Source organism: Leptidea sinapis, chromosome 33 (genome assembly GCF_905404315.1).
Source record: "Leptidea sinapis chromosome 33, ilLepSina1.1, whole genome shotgun sequence".
NCBI lineage: Eukaryota > Metazoa > Arthropoda > Insecta > Lepidoptera > Pieridae > Leptidea > Leptidea sinapis.
Window position 1 is genome coordinate 4,880,063 of NC_066297.1, and position 15,972 is coordinate 4,896,034.

At 41.0% G+C, this 15,972-nt stretch overlaps 1 protein-coding gene across 1 annotated transcript in view; it reads right to left on the reverse strand.

The window, feature by feature from the left end:
* Positions 1-1,271: 1,271 nt before the first annotated feature.
* Positions 1,272-15,972, reverse strand: part of LOC126974684 (uncharacterized) — a 78,888-nt gene continuing 64,187 nt past the window's right edge. Inside the window, exons 5-16 of the mRNA XM_050822242.1 lie at positions 15,200-15,318; positions 14,230-14,366; positions 9,592-9,683; positions 8,879-8,979; positions 6,968-7,431; positions 6,090-6,286; positions 4,463-4,585; positions 4,155-4,254; positions 3,457-3,556; positions 3,092-3,214; positions 2,152-2,293; positions 1,272-1,407 (exon numbers count right to left, since the gene is read on the reverse strand). Of these exons, the coding sequence (XP_050678199.1) occupies positions 2,210-2,293; positions 3,092-3,214; positions 3,457-3,556; positions 4,155-4,254; positions 4,463-4,585; positions 6,090-6,286; positions 6,968-7,431; positions 8,879-8,979; positions 9,592-9,683; positions 14,230-14,366; positions 15,200-15,318 (1,640 nt within the window). The 3' untranslated portion in view covers positions 1,272-1,407; positions 2,152-2,209. The remainder of the gene's footprint in view (positions 1,408-2,151; positions 2,294-3,091; positions 3,215-3,456; positions 3,557-4,154; positions 4,255-4,462; positions 4,586-6,089; positions 6,287-6,967; positions 7,432-8,878; positions 8,980-9,591; positions 9,684-14,229; positions 14,367-15,199; positions 15,319-15,972) is intronic.

Here is a 15,972-nt window from a genome sequence, read left to right on the forward strand (position 1 = left end):
GTCGTCTATAATATAAAGAAAGCTCATAGTCGCTCAGAGGTCACTGCGAGATCGAATCAGACATGACGAGATCAGTTGGAGAACCAAAGTAACCGACATAGCCCAGTTGGTTGCCAAACTGAAGTAGCAGTGGGCAGGGCAAATAGGTGGACGGTCAGATGGCCGTTGGGGCAGTAAAGTCCTCGAATGGGGGGAAAAAATTCATGATAATTGCTTGTAGTTACCATAAAACCATAACAAACAAAAATCAAACTCAGATTTTTCTCAATCGTCTCCTGTCGTCCGCAGACTGTCGTTAGTGAATTTGACTAATATTACATCACTCACCCGGTCTTGGTTTTTCTCTGCGCCGCCAGGTGTTGCTCCAGGCATGTCATGTGGTACACGTAGTTGTGAATCTCCAGCGCGTTCAACCTGAACAAAATATACGCAATTGAATATCGTGCCAGTCGAGAGACCTGCAGAGCTGATCCAATAAATTAATGCAACTTCATTGCAATGCGACGCCTACCTTGGCACATCAAATTTTGACACATTTGTATTCCACTAAGCGGGCCTGTTGCAGTTATTTTGCAGGAATAGCTATTCCACTTATAAAAATCTTATCCAATTCTTATATGTAATTGAAAATGTTAGATTTTTAATAGAGTTTAATAACTTTCTTTTCATTTTATTTAATTTGAGTATGCTTGTATAGAGTACTGCGGTCCATTATCATATTATATTATATTCGTTAGCACTTCATTTTAAAATAGTATTTTTACATTGACGGTGAGGCCTTCAGCTCAAACCAAAACATATTTTATACAAGAATATGTGAAAACAATATTTTTAAATATCCGCGATTTACTACAAACAAACCCTCTTCAGGTTTTTCAGCGTTTAGAAATCAATTATATTAATTCATCTCTCGTTCATTGATGGAAATTAATTTTTAGTTTACGGTAAGAATTACTTGTAGAACTTTTATTTTCCAAGCACGATTCATGCATTAGAAGTGAAGTTGCAGTGCAGTGCCGTTACAGTGCAGTGCATTGAATGCTCTGAAGATTAGTGGAGTACGTCAACTAGCAGCAGCAGTGCAGTTGCTATGTCTTTCACTCGCGGTTTGTATGACACTTTGTGTTAGTGTGCGGGAATAACTCAAAATAGAGGTTAATTATAAACTAAATTTTTCCGATGTTTTCACAGCTGTCATAGTCTATCTAGACGTTACAACTGCCCTGCAGTAGGGCGCGGTACACTCACCTCTTGGCCACCAGAGTGCAGTACATGGCCAGAGCGGCGTGTCCGTCCGTCACGCTGCACAGGTACCGGCGCGTGCAGTGCTTCACGTCCAGCAGCCAGGCCGCGAACGAGTGGTGGAAGATGGACAGGTAACCGGTCGAGCGGTCCATCACCAGTATCCTGACAAGTGGAATAAACAATCAGGTGACTTCGACGACTTATTTGGACAGCACAAGGTCTGTCGGATCGGCTAGTAGTGAAAGTAGAAGATGATCGTAGAGAATAGTTCTGGTCGAAATATAAAGTACATTAATCACGCCAGATGAATGCAGACGGGGCCTGGGGGTGTCGTCGGTGACTAAATTTGCGATCCCGTTTTATTATTTTGATTTTAATAATGACTGCTCCGAGTCCATCAGGTTCCGTTCCAAAAAAAACGAGCATTTATTCATCACCACGAGAAATGTTTAAAGTTTAGTTTAGTAGTTAATTGTTTTTAAGTTTAGTTACTATAGTAATAATTAAACTCAGGCGAGGTGTCGCCCTTGAGGTCATTTGATACGCGGGGTCACAAAATATCAGCGTTACAACACACTTGTGTTGAAACCCATGCTGAGTGGCTCCTTTTTTAAACACCACACGTTTTTATATTTGTATATTTTTAAGTTGCTTCATTTTGTTATTTATGTGTGTGTGTGTGTGTTGAAAAAGATTTTTTTTTCTTTCTTTCAAAGAAGAAAGGCAAAACAATTTAAGATTTAACTATTAGGTTAAAATGGTAAACACAAAAGCATCGTTTAAACTTTTCGACACACTCATGATTATGGTCATCAATTATATTAATTAGGGTACAGCACTATCACATTCCTGAAAACTGCATTCATCTCGCGCGATATCTGTAAGTAAATATCCGGAGTTTCTCACCGCCTTAACAGATGCAGCCTTCGGTTGAAGTCCTCGCGCGTGACACTGTACTCCTTGGTCAGCAGGCACTTGTACAGCATCTCCTCGGTGACGCCACACCGCGCCGCCAGCAGAACATCCAGCAGAAGGCGCACCTGAGGCACTTTTCATTAATATATATGTCGTAGTCAAGACCGTCGAGCGCAAAAAGACAGTACGAAGATGATTCGGTATTCGTCTTAGATCGGGTGTAATCGACGTGCGGTGTGAGTGCGGGCGACATCCGGCGCCGGGCGCAGTCAGGGAAGAACTATCAAGCGATGCAGTTGTGTCGCCCACGCATGCGGGGAACACCACGTTCTTATTACGTAATCTATTATAACTGTCGTATTCAATGCCCACAATAATGGACAACCACGAATATCCTGACCATGTCATGCCATGCCTTGCACCGTAATATACATAAAGGTCGGTGATCCTACACCGATGAATAACGCACTGTCGGTCGAGTATTCGAATAATGGTGAATAATTAATGGTGAAATAAATTCAAATGAACTGGAGGTATTCAACATACTTGCAGGAATAAATATATAACTGCATTACTTTTAAATCTATTACCATTCGGAACAATTATTACTACGGGATATTTTACATTATTCAAGGATTTTAGAGATTCCAGATATATCGACGAACGGTCAATATCTAACTGAAGTTAGAACCGTTTTATAATAATAAAAATATTAGGGCTAAAAAAATATTGAAAAAAACTGTCTAGTAATTATGCCGCCTTCTTATTACAGATTTTTCTTCGTGGGTGTAGTAAATATTTATAAATCACTCACGAGAAAGTGCCACTCCCGTAGGATTATTTTCCTTGGGTACACAATGTAATTATTCCTAGATTGCAAAATTACTCAGTGGTGGTTTAAACACTAACATATATCTTCAAGTCTTCTCACCTTGGTGAACCTTCGGCCATGAAACAGCCGCTGCGCCAGCCACAGGTAAAGGCCGTTGAGAGTGCCAGGGATCTCTCGGATCTCACGCAGCGCAATAAACCCATCCGCCACTCCGTCCAGCACCTTGTCACAAATACAGGCAAAAATATATCCATATATGAGGGCAGAATATGCGACCAACATTCTCAACCAGTCGATATTTGGAAAAATAAATAATTCAATTAAGGTTACAGTTACCTACAGTTTCATTAGTACTAATATTTAATGAAAAATCAAGATTCAACATCAGTACAAAACTTAAACCGATTCAATTAAATACAAATATTAAAAAAGTTCTGACAGTTATTTACTTAATGTAAGCCCACCTTCTCCAGATAGAGCAGACAGCCATCACTCTTTATCCTGAGATGGTCGAGTGCCGCCGCTGCCAACGCCGCGGCCGCCGAGTCACTCGACACTCGGGCACTGGAATTATTAGCAAAATGGCGATTAATTATGCTCGTTACAAAATAAGAATAAGTAACAGAAAAACAATTAAAATAATTTCCAGCTGCATGTGCCCATCAATATAAAATCCGGCTCGAAGGACCAAAAGATATGAAGTTTCCATTGAACACATGTGATAGAAAAAGATTCGAGATGAAATAGCTCTCTTACAAGTAATTTTTTTTTTTTTTTTATGGAATAGGAGGACAAACGAGCGTACGGGTCACCTGTTGTTAAGTGATCACCGCCGCCCATACTCTCTTGCAACACCAGACGAATCACAGTAATATTTTTAAGGCTCGGTAAACATAAAAACATAAATATTTTCTAGACCGTCTAGTCTGTCTACCTATCCTTCGCTCGTGGAGATATCGAGACATTAACATCACACACCTTCTATCCCTTGAAGCTGTTAAATGAAACCAATGAAAGCAGATGAGAGTCCACAAATATAGGTCTCATAACACAAGCAAAAAAAATCTGAAAATCATTACCGTTGTGTAGTAAAAATTTTTCGAGTGCAAAAATGAAGTGGGTACTATATTTGTGATTAATATTTTGTTAAAGCAATACTCACCGTAACCTGGGTTCCGTATCCAGCCTGGACAGCACATATCTCTGCACGTCCGATGACACGTGTGCTCGTGTCAACTCGTCCAGCGTTATCTTGCGAAACCCTAAAAATTCATTAGGTCATTTAGGACTTATCATCTCTGTAAGACCTATTTTTGAATAAACATCCCACATGTCAGTAATCTAGTAGAACACAAACAAGGTCTATGTTCTTTATTTATCAAAGTAATTGTTATTCGTTTTTATATAATAGGTGGAAAAATGAAATCAGCCACAGATGAATATTGAGATGGAAATAAAACAGGATGTCACCTGTGAACATGGCGGCGAGAGAGGAGCTCCACCGGGCCGTGGCGACCAGCAGCAGCCAGTGCGGCAGCAGGTGTTGGTGTCGCGACAACAGACCCACCACTGAGCAGTCGTTCTCTGTTTTACCTGCCAAGTTAATTTACAATTATTATTTAACAACTACCCGCAACATCGTTTACATCAGTCCTTGTCCACATACAAGGAACAAAGACACACAAAAGTCAGATATAAATCTCCCTTCTCTCTTTCACTTACTTTCCACCGCATTATATCGTCCTTTGACGTAGGTTGTACGAGGGATGCACTAAAAGTATTGGGAATGGAATATTTCCACTGTTTCTTTCATATTAAAATGTTTTTAATTAAAAACTCCTTGGTTTTAAAAAAAAGCGCGCGCAAAGCATGTCATCAAAGCCTAGCTATCTCCCATTAATATTTTATCATCGCATCGCATCATAGTTTATATTTGAAGAAAATGATATTTCAAAATAATTATAAATGAACAAAGAAAAATAATAAATAAACTTTAAAAATGCCAACAAAACTGTGTATCGTTTTCAGAAGAGTACTTTTACCAATTGTCTCAATTAAAAGTGAATAACTAAGCAATTCCTTTGGAAAAAAAAGGAAAATCTCGCGTGTCGATGAACGTCGTGTGAACCGATTCCCGATTCGTTTCATATTTTTAATATTAAATTTATTATATTTTTTATTACCGCTAGTAAAATAATCGCAACATAAATTTACCGTGTACCTTTATTTATTTACGGTGTGTGTGGATTGATATCTACTATACTCAATAACTCTTGATTTTATGTGATGTTACGTAATTTACATTTTTGTTGTATCACTTTACATATTATATTGTACTTGAAATGATTTCTGTAACGATGAAACTGTAAATGTTAACTTAAAAGAGTAGCAATGAGTTTTTTGCCGCTCATGGAAAGCTCAACCATTTCCAAAGTGGTGGTAAATGTAAAAAGATAAGATAACTTTTGACATTCATAAGAGTCATTTACTTGACCTATATGATTAATACAATTTTATTTGGTTTTAATAACTATTTCACTGCAGAATAAGGCGTCACTGTACCTATCTAGCTGACACCCTGCGCAAAGGAACTTCCCACTGGAAAATATATAGCAGTATTTTCTTAAGGAGAAAAGGAGGACAAACGGGAGTACGGGTAACCTGGAGCTAAGCGATCACCGCCGCCCACATTCTCTTGCAACACCAGAGGAATTAAAGGAGCGTTGCCGGCCTTAAAGTAAGGTGTACGCGCATTTTATGAAGGTTCCAGTGTCGTATGGTCTCGGACACACCGCACAAGGGAGCTCATTCCACAGCTTTGTAGTGCGTGGAAGAAAGTTCCATGAAAACCGCACTGTGGAAGACCATCACACATCCAGATGGTCGGGATGATATTCTAATTTGTGTCGTGTCGCACGAAGGTATAATGCGGCGGCAGAAATCAGGTGAAACAGATCTTCCTAACACTCATCGTCATAAATGCGGTAGAAGACACACAATGAAGCGACCGGACCTGCGCTTGAAAACCGGACTCTGGAGGACCGCCAGGGTTGGTGGAGATGATATCTTAATTTGTGGCATTTTCTTAGCAACGAACCATTCTTGAGGCCCTCGTCGATGGCGTCGATGAGCAGGAACAGGCACTGCTTGGGCGGGTCTATCTCGAGCAGCGGGAACAGGATGGCGCGCTTGAAGCTCTCGTCCGGGTTGCTCTCCACGCTGGAAGGAAGCAGCGCCTGCTGGACCTCGGGGTCGCCGAGTAGCTTCTCGTAGTACGCGTTGGCTATCAGGGTTCTGGAACTCACAAAATTCAATTCAATAGAGTAAGAATATTTATTGATTTAGGATTTATTTATGTATCCAAATTTTGTGATTTTTATTGTGTGTAAATTCCACTAAGTTTTGTCTTTACCAACTCGCAAAATTTGGCGCGTGACAGTTTTTGGCGAGTAAACTAACCGAGTATAGCGGCGAAACAGGTGTCGAATCAACAAAGTATCTTGTAGTATTATTGATCCGGTTTAAAGAGTGTGGATGTCTGTTATAACTGGCCCATAAGCTCTCATTGACCTGTTTATTCAAATTCAGTGTGACCAGTATCGCGAAATACAACTGTAATACACACACTGTTATGTGCAGACGGTGAAGCTTTACATTTGCTCGTTTCATAACATAAGTATTCTCATAAAATATACTTTTTATTTAATTGTATTTATGAAATTAATGCATATGAACATCTCATGCAATGATACATACTTGTATACACCATTATTTTAAAATTATCAAAAAAAAATAGTAAATACCATTGCTATCGACATTTACGAACAAAAAATTAATAAACTATGTCATAAAATTATCCCACGAAAATCTTGGAGCCGTGGGTAGTACTACAAGTCCACAAGTAATAATACAAAAAATGTAATGAAGAAAAAATGTGTCGTTAATACTTATGCCTTAAGTAAAGCAGACCGTTACCTTGGACTGATCGGCAGCGTCGGTATCGGCGGTGGGTTTTTCTCCACTTCAGCGCGCTTCTTCTCCAACAACTTCTCCATATCTGTCTGCGCGTCGTCCTTAACCGGGTTGACTATATTCTGATACTCCGGCAGTTCCTCTCGGTCTTTCTTCGGCGAACTCTCCGCCGAGGTCTTCAGCTCACTCTTGTTGGGATACCGGAAGTTGGCGACAGGTATCCGAGATTTTGGCGGGCTACTCTTATCATCTACATCCGTCGAGTGACTTTTCAGTAGCTGCGACTGTTTCTTTTCCGTCAGCGGTTCGGAGCTCTGACGTAAGAGTCGAGAGTTCCTGAGTTCCTTCGACTGTCTTTGGGATATATTTCTCAGGAAGAGGTTTTCGTGGTTCTCGTAGTGATCTTGGTCTTCGCCAATGAACGGGTTTGTCGGTATCGTGCTGTTCCGCGGCAGTATTTCCGGCACCTGAAAAAGTGTTGTTTTAGTCAAGTTTTAGAGAGTTGTTCTGGTCATGTGGAATGAAAGTAGAATGGACTGCACAAAATTATAAGGCAAGTGTGGGTGGAATAAATCTATATTTAAATAGTCCGCCTAAGCGTACATTTCATGATCAAGTAGAGGTTTCACCTAAAAAATGCAAGTAAAACAGAGTACCAAGAATAAAATATTACCTTGTATGTAAGAGTTGATATGGATGCAATTAGCTATGCTAGGAGCGCGGCAAATGGCGGTTCAATATATATATATATTATCTATGCCTACCCCAGAGTATAGTCAGCGGTTTCAATTGTCATTGAATGACCTTCACGCAAGTACATATGTAATAATTAAGCTTTGTTAACAATCTTTCATTTAGCATGAAATATTACATCTCCGGTGTGAATAAGAAAAGTAATCAAAGTAATTTGCATAAACAATATATTTTAGATCAGTAAATTTTGATGGTTTTGATTATCAGCGTATGCCTCCCCATGACTATTCATTTTTACCTTCCGTTTAACCCAAATAAAAGCAGCGACATCTGTAAGTGAAAAATCGTTCGGTCGATGTGTGTGTGATTTTTTTTTTATGACAAACCCCGATCATTATAAATTATTTGATAGCTGTTATAAATCAGATAGGCCAAATTTTTCGCCTTTTTCGTCTATAGCGAATGACCGCACTGCGTTGTTGTAAAGTTTAGTGAAGTTAGTTATAGTAGAGAACAAACATGCAACACAAAGTGGAGACAGCGGCCACTCTATATATTATGACTGGAAATATTGTTTTTTATGATATGATAGTATAATGAGTAATTTTTTAATTAAACATTGTACTGTTACACCCATAAAATGTAAGGGCATAAGGCTAAAGGAAAGACAACTTTTTGTTTACTATATAATGTACACGATGAACTAACTATATTAATTCACTGTATCTATTCCAGTGTTTTTATAATCATTGTTAAAAATGGATAATTTCCTTTCCGTGTAACAGTACCACACACCAAGAGGTATAGGACATACAAAAAGGGTGCACCACCTAAAAGGGTGGCGGTGGTCACTTACCATTCCATATAAATCAAAATATCTCGTTACAAAGTGTTCCACCACCCATTAGTGATAATCCTTCCGATGACAGTAGTCCCAATTAGTTAGCTTCTGTGCAATATTATCCCAAGAGAGTGCCGCTTGCGCGTTTGTCGACCCAAGAGAGGTCGCCTCCAATGAAGGCTCAGCGGTCACATGCCCAAAGACAACCTCCGGTGCTGTTTAGTGGGTTTGCACGTAGGCTTATGCATCCCAACGCAGCCGGCTACGGATGGAGCATTCACCACCTCCCTCCCATCGTTATCGCGTAGGGTAGCCCTTTCTCCTTTCTGGGCGTAAAAAAGTAAAAAAACAGACAAAAGTGTATGAGTGAGTTGTCTTACATCGGGCGGGTCGGCCATACAGTCCATATAGGTGTCTCTCTCGTGTAGCCGGTCTATTGTTCGGCGCCGGTTAGAGCCGCCTTCGTCTTCATCCGTCCGATCTGAAAACAAATATCCAAAATATAATTTAATATTTTTTATTGTAATTTAAAATGGGCGGCACAGTAAAAGGGTAGATCATATTATATGATCTCTGCAAGGGGACAGCAACATTAAGCGGTAAAAATTTCAATACAGTGCCAGTCAGGATTCTTGAAAAACTCAAAAACTCTGAGCGGTACTACAATTGCGCTCGTCACCTCGAGACATAAGGTGTTAAGTCTCATTTAGTAATTTCACTAGCTACGGCGCCCTTCAGACCGAAATGTCTCTTCACGGCAGAAACAGGCGTGGGTACCACCCATCATCTAGCCGGCATCCTGTTCGAAGGAGCCTCCCACTTATTGAAATAATGATTGTTTCAAGCCCTAACAAGCTTTTCTTATTTATAATCATATTCTACTAAGACTTGCAAATTTTTACATCAAAAATATACTAAAATCTACACAATTACACATTATTAGTTGTACAACTTATTAAAGGAGACACATATTAATGTGACTCCTTGGAGATTGCTCCAAAAAGAAAGATCCTAAGCGGCACTGCCATACCATCAGTTGCTGAACGTCCTGCTCGTCTTGTCCCTTACTGTCATAAAAAAATAGTCAGATCACCTTCGCTATCTGCCAGCAACGGCTTAGCGCAGTCCTCCCCATCGTCTCCCATGTCCCGGAGCCGTTGTATCAGGTTCTCTTCGGAGTTGTTCCTGTAATATAATAATAATAATATAATAATAAACTTTTATTTCAGGCCATTAGACCCATAACTGTGTTAGTATGACAAATAACTTAAAACTATGTTAGTAGGTACTTATTTCTAGCTTAACAACTAATTCTATAACTAAAAACTATAACTAAAAAACCCGAGGGAGCCTCTTGGCGCCTATGTGCGCACCCCCCCAGCACCTCCAGAGAGGACTATCTAGTTTCCTGGCCAATGCGCTGAGAAGAGTGTTGGTACTACTCATTAGCCTGCGCATCATGGACGCGGCACGCTTGCGCATGATCGCGTAGAAATCATCCACGCGAGCATCCGCAAACATTGCCGACGCACTGCAGTGTCGAGGCTTCCTCAACACCGCTCTCAGCACATTGTTATATTGAACACGCAAGGCACCATAGGTCCGCTGCCTGTAGTCCATCCACAGACTGCACGTGTAAAATGACTGGCAGTAAGCCCTGAATAAGGTCAGCTTTACTTGCCCAGTACAGCGCGCAAATCTGCGGGCTAACATATTGCCTCGGACCGACAGAGCCCGGCGCTCTCGTTCCATGTCACTATCATCCCTCAGGCTGTCGGTTACTACATGACCGAGATACTTGAACTCAGTCACTTGCTTCAGGGGATTACCACATAATTGTATCTTTGGTTTAAAGCTGGATAGTTTGTTCTTTCCCCTGAAAATAAGGAACTCGCTTTTTTTGGCGTTGTAACTGAGTCCATTCATCCCGGCATACTCCTCACAGAGTTGCAGCAACCTTTTAAGACCCCCAACTGAGGGGCTCAGTAGAACCATGTCGTCGGCGTAGCTAAGGTTATTCATGCGTATGCCATCTATTGAACACCCGACACCAGCTCCACCGAGCCCCTCAATCAGCTGGTTCACATACAAATTAAACAGCCCAGGGGACGTCAGCCCTCCCTGTCTCACTCCACACTCCATTTTATATGGGTCACTAAGTTCATTACCCCACCTAACCACATTAGTTTGGTTACCATACCAGTATTTAAACAATGAAATCAGTTCGGGTCTCAAAGCTGATTCCTTTTCGAGCTTATGCCACAAGACGTCGTAAGCTACTAGGTCAAAAGCTTTGGATAGATCCAAAAAACAGGCATAAACAGGAGTTTTCCTGTCGGTATAGTACCGCACAGTTTGCTTGAGGCACAGGATTGCGCTTTCCGTAGAGAGTTCAGGCTGAAAGCCGAACTGAGCGTCGTGTATTTTAATTGATTTACTTAGCTGTGCATCCATCAAACTGTCCAGCACCTTAGCCACTATCGTCGCCAGCGATATCGGCCTGTAGTTGGATCCATCCGCCGCATCACCTGTTCTGTTTTTGATAATGGGCACTACTACTGTCTTCATCATGGCTTCTGGCAGGTAACTGTGGTTAATACATAGGTTGTAGAGCAATTTGAGGACTCTGGGAAGGTGCGAACCCGCATACCTTAAGTGCTCGATGCTCAGGCCATCGTGTCCCGGTGACTTTCCATGTTTCATACTCTTTAGTGCTCCCTTGACTTCAGTAAGCGTAAAACGCACCAAGACTTCCCTGTTAACCACGATGTCCTCAGCATCGTTGTTCGTAAAGGGTATTTTAAGAGGCTCCACTTTAAATTGCTCCCTAAACATATTAGCAATCTTTTGAGATCCGCTCACTCCACCTACTTCACTCGGAAGATTCGCCCTTGCATTCAGTCTATTGGTGTGCTGCCAGAACTTGCCGAAGTGCTTAGTCTCGTACGATGTGGCTAACATGTCCATTTTGATTTGCTCCTCGTTGTTCTGGCACCATTTAAGTTTATTTTTAAATACCTTGCGAGATTCCCGCATCTCGTCGTACAAGACCCCACAAGACGGCCTCCCAGCCCACACCCATGACTGAAAACAGAGACGAGCCTTCGCATGAGCCGGTCTCACATGCTTGTTCCACCCAGTGATATATCTTTTTTTATGTCGCTGGGTAGCTCTATGACTATATATTGCCGCATCCTGTAGTATGCTTGTAATATCCTCGTACCATTGTTCTAAGATCCGTTTATGTTCCGGGTCGTTACATAGTTCATTACAGCAATCTACCATCTCTACGGGAAAGTCTACCATCTTCAACCTATTGTTACAAAACTCAGTATACAGACTAATCTGATCAGTGTCCCTACGTCCCCAACTTATTTTATTAAAAGCCGTCGATTGCGCGCTTTCTAGACGAGTGTGAAATAAATTGAGTTTACAATAAACCTCTACAGGATAATGATCAGACCACGACACATTGTTCACTATGTTTATACGATCAACGTATTTTCTAGCCATACTCGTTACAAGGCAGTGGTCTAGCCATCGCGAGCAGCCGTGAATATCACTAGTATATGTAAATACATCGCTTTTATTTGACAACAGTTCGTAGTCGGCACACACCCATGATTGCTCGCCACAAAACTGTATCAATTCATTAAAAAATAATTCCCCAGGGTGTGCGTTAAAGTCGCCTAACATAAAAACCATACTAATACCGCAGTCTTCAATAATTGCATTAATTTCACTCAAGCACTCTGTAAATTCCGCTAAATTATCCGGGCAGTCTGTAGGCATATACACAGAAAAAAATAGCATCGAGTGCTCACGTACCTGACATTTGAGGGCGCACAACCTAACGCTGTCGCACTTCACTATAGACACGGACGAAAACACATTCTTACGCCATAACAGCGCGACTCCTCCGTGGGGACGGCCACGTAGAATGCCGGCTCCCGTATCCACAGCCGATGTACCCGTAGACTCAAACTCGTCGTGAATGGTGCTAAGGTAGGTAAGTTCAAACGGCAGCAGCCAGGTCTCCTGGAGTGCGACTACATCCGCAGATCCGCATAGGCTCCTCACGCTGTCCACCGACCGCTTCAAGGACTTACAGTTATAGCTAACTAGCTTTAGTGTATGTTTGTTCCCTCTAATTTTGTTTAGATCCATTATTAATGTCCACTTTTTCTGGATTTACTATGGCCTTTTTTCCATGTCTAAATAATATATATCTTCTAAAATATATACCTTCTGGCCATAATTTACTGTCCGTAAATAATAATAATTTACTTCTAGGTATATAAAATTTAAAAGAATTGTAATCTCTAGACGATTTCATAGGTACCTTTTCAGGCACAATATTTATCTGCGTCTTTCCATATACATATTCCGCGACATCACGCTCCGTGTTTTCCTTCGAAACATTATAAATATATAACGGGATTTGTAAGTCCGCTGCTTTTAGTTTTGTTGAGGAGTCTACCGTCGCTGTACCTCTCGTTCCTTTAAATCGCGATGACTTACGCCTTACGACACGAACCCACTCTCCTTCGTTGTTATTTTGCGTTTCCGCGCCACTCGGTTCGCAATTCATTGCATTACATGACATCATCGCATCAGCTGGCGGTGACGCGTGCGCTTCTACTTGATTCACTCGTTGAACGGGCGTGACAGAGATAGGTTTACTGGTCGGCACCGCTGCCACACACGCGTAAGACGGTGACGGTTGCGCGGGAACTCGTTTTTGCATTGTCACGTTCGGCGGTGTGCCATTTGAAAGGCCGGTCATTAACCCCATCGGGCCACTTGTTGAGTCGTAGCTATCTTGCAAGCAAAAACCGCCTCTCTTGGTATTGACATAAGGTTCAGTCTCTCCTGCTTCAGCCTCAGACACAATTTTCTTCTTTTCGTAGTCTCTAACGGAAATTTCAAAATCTTTTTTTGTCATATACTCCTCCTGCTTCTCTTGAAGAGCCCGCACCTGACTCTGCAGGGTAACAATATCCTTCAAAAGGCGTGTCACATCAATATGATCGAAAGTAACGGGCGGCAGCTTGTGTAGGTCTTTAGCCACAAAAGTTGGAATATCATCGGGCTCTGTACTTCGTAAAACACTAATGATATCCTCTATATTTTTCTGTTTTCGATCCTCACCCTTTCTTTTGACGAGTCTCTGTGGAATCGTCTCAAACAGCAAGCGTTTCGCCTTGAAAATTTCCTCTTCGTCGAATGATTGCCTACAAAGAAGTGCTAAACTGACATTATCAATTGAATCTAGGGTGTTAACACAAAAACTCAGGCACTCATTCACGACCAACCGGCACTTGTCACAAGATAAGGTATCCATCTCGCAAGAGGTCTCGGAACCTCTGACCGACCGCGCGTGCTGTCAGCCAGCGACTGATAATACAATATAACTTATTATTAAAATCATAAAATGTGGAACATTTCTTAGCTTTTTTGAAGTATCATATACGAGCTTCGAATCCCGCTGGTTCATCCGCGTCAGCTTATAGTAGCATTCCCTCGGTTTAAGATTATAAAATATTATAATATCTATTAATAAACAAAGTGTGTGCAAAGTTTCACGATGATCGGTTTACTAATTAAGACATGCAAGCTTATCACGAAAACATTAACAATTTTATAAGTAAGTATCGCCTTAAAATGTAATATTATGTAAGTATAAAACAGCCATTGTAGAATTTATCTTTACTCTAAGTATATTATCTACCTGTTGCTGGGCTGCAGGTGGTCACCTCTGGGCGAGTGCTCCCTGTCGCAGTGTCTGGCGTGCGATGAGTTACTCAATATCTGCATCGCCAGCGACCTGATGAACTCTCCGGCCCGCTCACTGCTGTCACCAGGACCCTGAAATGCATCATAAAAAATCATGCACTAATTTGAAGACCCTATTTTACTTATACCTGTATGTATGTATATCCTATGCGAGGAGTAATATTTGAGACTATTAGAAATAGAATTATATATATTCTATAATATTATTTTTCAAAAGTAAAAAGTATTTATAGTGATAATTTGTTTAATCAAGAAAAAAACAAACGTTTTAGATAGAAACAGAAACACTTTATTTGCAATAAAAAAACGCAACAATTTTCAATATTATATCTTTAAATACTAAATTAATAATAAATTAGTAAAAATAACAGTGTGAGCGTGATTCCCTGCTAAAAGCTGCTGACTCAGTACATTGTTGGTTAGTGCAGAAGACACCAACACAACACTGGTTTTCAGCAGCCCCTCGTGACATTCGAAGTAGACATTAAAATAACTGTTTAACATTTGATGAAAACTTTATATAAAAATAAGGGACGAGACTAGCAGGACGTTCAGCTGATGGTAATTGGTACGCCTTGCCATTACAATGCAATGCCACTCAGGATTCATGAAAAACCCAAAAATTCTAAGCGGCACTACAATTGCGCTGGTCACCTTGAGCCATAAGATATTAAGTCTCATTTGCCCAGTAATTTTGCTAGGTACGGCGCCCTTCAGACCGAAACACAGTAGGTAGGTAGAAATAGGCGCCGTTGTGGTACCCATAATCTAGCCGGCTTCCAGTGCACACTGTGTGCCTCCCACTGGTATGTACATGTCTCTGATTATGTGAAAACCAGGCGTCACTAAAATGGCGGCCGGTGATATAGTCAGAGTGCGGATTATGTAATAAGTCGAGGGTGTACCTGGAGGAAGTGCCTCGCCAGGAGCCGGCGGTTGAGAGCCCGCGCCTGTCTGGCCTGCGCTCCCTGGCCCGGCTGAGACAGCTCGCGGCATAGCGCCGTCTTGCCGCTGCCGGCGTTACCTGTAATAATATTTATTTATGATTCCTTACAGCTAACAAAATGAAAAGAGTATATTAAAAATTATACAGAATAGATACGCCAATTAAAAGGAATACTATTAACAGTACAATAAGTATGTGACAAAGTAGTTAAAATACTAGAAAAACTTACAAGAAAAAATTAAATAGAAAGAAAAGAAGAAATCGTATCCATATTGAGTAACTGAAACGGTGAGTAGGTTGTGTGGTGTGAGTGAATGTGAGTGTTCGAATTAATAATTATTTCCATGGGAAAACAATATGCCGCACACCTTATTCAATAAAAACTTCTTTACGCGAATCATCCCCACCATCTGGATCTTCATAGTGCGGTTTTCAAGGAGCTTTCTTCCACGTACATCGAAGCTGTGGAATGAGCTTCCTTGTGCGGTGTTTCCGGGACGATGCAGCATGGTTACCTCCAGAGAAAGCGGCCAAGTGCTAGTCAGACTCGCCCATGAAGGGTTCCGTAGCAGCAAGTATAATAATAATATAACATAAACGATTTGACGTATTAAAAAAAACTGGTTACTAGATCTCGTTCAAAACAATTTTCGGTAGAAGCTTGCATAGTAATGTACATCATATATTTTTTTAGTTTAATCATTCTCTTATTTTAGAAGTGAGGGGAGGGGG